The sequence below is a fragment of the Scleropages formosus genome, chromosome 20 (genome assembly GCF_900964775.1).
Source record: "Scleropages formosus chromosome 20, fSclFor1.1, whole genome shotgun sequence".
Classification (NCBI taxonomy): Eukaryota; Metazoa; Chordata; class Actinopteri; order Osteoglossiformes; family Osteoglossidae; genus Scleropages; species Scleropages formosus.
This window is the reverse complement of record NC_041825.1, coordinates 16,043,822-16,049,022: the sequence shown is the minus strand read 5'-3', so window position 1 is coordinate 16,049,022 and position 5,201 is coordinate 16,043,822. Positions and strand designations below refer to the sequence as shown.

Here is a 5,201-nt window from a genome sequence, read left to right as displayed (position 1 = left end):
CAGTTAAACACCAGTCCATCACTGGTCCAAAACCAGTCCAAAACCAGTCCAAAACCAGTCCAACAGCGTGCGATGCAACAGCATCGTCCTATACAGGCTATAGGTCAGCGGCACCTGCGCTCAGCGCGGTCCGGCACCGCCTAATGAACAGAGGAACTGGTAGGAGGAAAAGGAAAATACTGACTTTAAAAAAAAAAGGCAAAAAACACGAAAGGTAAGAAGAGAGCGCACACGCAAGTTTTGCGGAGTGCCAGCAGGGGACAGTGACGCGCACGATCCTCGGCCAGCGCCGCGCTGACTGAGCTCCGAGTCCGAGTCCGACAGCTGTGCCGACCGACGTGCGGATGTTGGCGCTCTTCTTCCTTCCGCCCCCATCAGTCAAACACGGTCTCGCACACTGTCACCGACGACACGCTCCTGCTCTTCCTCAAACCCGCTCTGTCCCTCGGGGTCGAGCAGCTGATCGCCGGGCGGCCGGGCCGGGGCCGGGGCGGGAGCGCGGAGGCGGAGGCGGGCGCGGGCGCGGGATCCGGCTCGGGCTCGCCGACGGGAACGGCAACGGCAACGGGAGCCGGCGCGCTGAACACCGACGAGATCTTGTCCCTGTAGCTCCTGCGGAGGCGCTGCGCCGAGCGGTACAGGTCCCCCACGAAGCAGTAGCAGAGCGGGTTCAGCGCCGAGTTGGTGAGGCCGAGCCAGAGCGCGAAGGGTCTGCCCTGCACGAGCCACTGGTGGCGCGCGGAGCCCAGCTCGTGGCGGCCCTCCTCCACGCTGAAGTCGATCCAGATGTCGAGCGCGTAGAGCGGCAGCCACGAGAGCGTGAAGAGCACGACGAGCGCCACCACCATCTTGGCCACCTTCTTGCGCACCTTGAGGCGGGACGCGGGCTGCGCCACGGCGCACCTGGCGCACGCGCCCAGCTGGTCGCGCGCGCGCCACAGCTTCCGGCCCGTGAGGCAGCAGATGACCAGGTTGAAGAGCACCGGGAGGCCGTAGAGCGTGCAGAAGAGCAGGAAGTTGTAGCCCTGGCGCAGCTTGGCCGCGGGCCAGCTCTCCACGCACACGGTGACGACGGGCGTGCCGTGCGGCAGCGCGAGCGCCTCGGTGCCGTTCATGAAGAGGATGGGCAGGCAGAGGCCCGAGGAGAGCGCCCACACGGCGCAGATCATGGCCGCGATCCTGCGCGCCGTGAAGAAGCAGCGCGCGTGCAGCGGGCTGTGCACGCTGTAGAACCTGTTGAGGCTGATCACGGCCAGGCTGAAGACGCTCGCCGCCACGGACACGGCCTGCACGAAGGGCACGGCGCGGCACAGCAGGTCGCCGAAGACCCACGCGTGGTACACCTGGTGGCACAGGTTCACGGGCATGCACACGCACACCACCATCATGTCGCACACGGACAGGTTTACGAGGAGCTTCCTGGTGGCCGACCCCCCCACCAGGCGCTGTCTTCTGCGGGTGAGCACCATGAGGGCCATGACGTTGCCCGCCAGGCCCACGATGAAGGAGAAGGTGTACATGACCACGAGCGCGATGGTGCCCGGCTCGTTGCCCGAGAACAGCGGGTCCTCGGCGAGGCGCGGGGTCGCGTCCCGGACGCTCCGGTTGCCGGCGCCGCCGCCTTGGCCCCAGGCGGAGGAGTTGTTCTGCTGGAAAAGGTGTCCGAATTTGAGGTACAGCTCGGAGAGATCCATGGCGGCGACCCTTTTCAAGCCTTTTCCCCCGAACATCTGGCCGGCAGTCCCGACGGAAGCCAGAGCAGCGCGCAGCACTTTGGTGGAGCACATCTGTGCGTTTTCATCATCATGCTTTTGAACAGAGAGGAAAAAAAAAGAAACACACAGTAACAAACGACCTGAACGTTTCCAGCAAACTAGGACCACGCTTCGGGATTTAAAAAGAAAGAGGCGTGCCACGGAGAGCCAAAAAAAAAAATAATAGTAATAATTCGCGGTAGGAGAAAATGAGGCAGTTTGTGAAGACGAGGTGGAGCCGGTGCGCGCGGTGCGGGTCGTCGCGAGCTCTGCCGAGGAAGCCGCTCAGCGCTGCACTCTTCGCTGCACTCTTCGCTGCGGCCACAGGGGGCGCCAGAGAGACGCATTCCAGCTCTGCCTCTGGCTGTCGGCGGAGCGCAGCGCAGCGCAGCGGAGCGACTCCATCGCCGACCGCTCGTGCATCACCTAACGGGCAGAGTCGCGCTTCTGTTCCGTGACGCACGCGAGGCTACAACCAGGACATACTCATCGATACTTCATAGCCCCGCTCGCGGCGAGAAACTGGAACATCATCTTGCAAACTATGGTTATGTCTCCAAAAACGCTGAAACGTAAAAATCAATCAATCAATGTACATGAGTTTCATCATAGCAGCCATGGAAAGTATTTTCGTAGATACGTACGAATATCACTTACATATTTGTATGCTAGAGGTTGAACTTGTTCGTAACTCAGTCGAAGCAATTTTTCCTCCTTTATAGTAACGTTTCCACACACGTGGTCGAAATTACATTTGACGCATCACCCAGATTTGTTTAGTTACGTATCTGAAGTGTGTTCCATCAAACATATTACCGTTCACATTATACTGAGATTCATACTCAGAATGTGTTGAAAAGAGCTACTGTGAACATACCACTTTATATTTATAGACTTTAAGCATAAAATTTAATCGTGGCTCTTTTAAATTATGTTCCAACTTTGCCTTACAGTGTTAATCAACTGTACAATGATTTACCCATGTATACAGCAGAGTATTCTCACGGTATCAGGCTAAACGCCTTGGTCACGGCTACAACAGCAGCGGGAGCGGGATTCGGAAGAACAACTTGAAGAGTAGACAGTGATGCTCCTAACCGCTACGCCACCTGCTGGCTCTGCTGCTGAAGCACCGTGTTTCAAGGGAGAGTTGACCTTGAGCTGCTTGGTGAAGGAACCAGCGAGCTCTCGCAATACGAGGAGGTCCAGGAACAGCCCTGCTGCGGTGAGAAAACCATCTGGGGAACCTTCTCTTTTCACTGCAATTGTCACCTCACTCGCAGCGGTGAGCTCTGCTCAGCACCCATACTGACGCTCTTCGGGCTCCTGAGAGCCCTGCAGAAACGTTCTTTCTGCCACCACTTTGAGTGTCATATTATGTAAGTTGTTACTAAAAGGGACCAAATTCAGTAGAGACACTGCAGACCCCCCTCTGCAATGGAAGCGCGAGTGGAAACGGCAACAATAACCCCTCCATCCAGAAGAACTGCAGTGTTGTACAGGTCACTCCGTTTCACATTTATCAACATTATCAACTGTTATAAAGACATTATAGCTTATCAACTGTCTTTAGTGTTGACCAGTCAAAGGTTGGTCATCACACCAAAATACGTTGAAAGAGCTAAGTATTAATTGTTCTTGCACAGTTATTTGGTAACCTGCTCCTATTTTACTATTTTTGGCAGGTGGACTGCTGTATATTTCTAATATGCTAATAGTAAATTAAAGGTTAGGAACTGTAAAAATTTATGCAGGTTAAAAATATGACTCATTCCATTTAAATACATTTAAAATCATTACTTACTTCAAGTATTCTGGTTCTCTTGCTGTGGACAGTTTCAATTTAACATCTAAATTTAGACCTGAGTTTAAGGATGTTCACTTCCATGCGTTCATATTAATACATAACATTTACATTTATTAAATTTAGTGAAGGCTGCTGCATCTCAGGGGGTGTGGTGGTGTAGCAGGTCTGGCTGGGTCCTGCACTCCAGTCGGTCTGGGGTTCGAGTCCTGCTTGGGGAGCCTTGCGATGGACTGGCATCCTGCCCTCGGTGCGTCCCCTCCCCCTCCAGCCTTGCACCCTGGTTTGCCGGGTTAGGCTCCGGCTGGCCGTGACCCTGCTTGGGTCAAGCGGTTTCGGACAGCATGTGCATGTGCTGCATCTCAGTGTTGTAAAATTTCTAAATTAAAACTGCTGGAGATGTTTGTGCACCTTAAATGAATGATTTGGTGACTAAAGTACTTCGTGGTGATCACCTCTTTGGAGGCTGTGTGAGCCATTGACCATAATAGGCTCTAGTTTTCTCCTCATCCTCACTTCTGGCACTGCCTGCACAGAACAGTACAGTTGCCCCAGTGATTTCTACACAATTGCACCTATGTCTCAATTACTTCATTTAGCAGATGCTTTTCTCCAAAGCAACCTCCAATGAACTCTATGTAGTGTTACCAGCCCACACACCTTATTCACCAAGGTGATTTACACTGCTAGATACACTACTTACACTGGGTCACTCATCCTTACATCAGTGGAACACACTCTCTCTGTCACTCACACACTACAGGGAATCTGAACAGCCTGTCTTTGGACTGTGGGAGGAAACCAGAGCACCCAGAGGAAACCCACACAGACACAGGGAGAACATGCAAACTCCATACAGACTGAGCGGGGATCGAACCCACGTCCTCTGACACCACCCAGGTGCTGTGAGACAGCAGCGCTACTCTATACTACTACTAACATACCAGCTGAAAAGATAATTGCACATTTCTCCTGAACAAGAGCACTTTCAGCAAAGGTAGTATTATTGGAGGCTAATTTAATTCCATTTCGGTGAATTTTCCATTTCGCTTCACTAAAAAAGGCTCCAAAACTGGGTGGTCTTCTGTTCCCCACTGACAATGTAAAATCGTTGAGTCTTAATTCTATGAACATATCTAACATTTATTGTAATTTAATGTTGATTATAACTTCTGAATACTGTGTACACCCACTTTAGTCCTTTCCATCCCTACAGAAAACCCAGCTTCCCATTGGAACCAGAAGTCTGGTTATGTCCTCCAGCCTAAAGCTTATACTAGCTATCCAGACTGGCTTCACATGTGATGTCACAGGTATATTGTAATCTATGTCAGTCAAATGATGTGAGTCCTTCACATGTAATGTAAAAATATCTTGCAGTAACATGTTCTTCCCTTGTTGTGGCATTAAATGCTATACATTAACAGTAAAGACATTAATCCCTAATCACACCAGAAGGGATTGCAGACAACCATTTTAATTGTTTTAAAACAATGTTTTCACATCTCCCGTGCATGAATGCCTTGGTTTAGACACCGTTTATAAATTGGCACAGGAATGCAAAAACAAATAGTGTTAAAACTAACAATGACAGATTTCTGTAAGCAATGTGGACTCTCTGGGTCATACCATACCGCATGCTT

At 51.8% G+C, this 5,201-nt stretch overlaps 1 protein-coding gene across 1 annotated transcript; it reads right to left on the bottom strand.

Annotated features, from left to right (window-relative positions):
* Positions 1 to 374: 374 nt before the first annotated feature.
* Positions 375 to 3,400, bottom strand: LOC114909223 (galanin receptor type 2). Its single transcript, XM_029246985.1, has one exon. It carries the CDS (start codon positions 1,785 to 1,787, stop codon positions 375 to 377), a length of 1,413 nt encoding a protein of 470 aa, XP_029102818.1. The 5' UTR covers positions 1,788 to 3,400.
* Between the last annotated feature and the right edge of the window lie 1,801 nt (positions 3,401 to 5,201).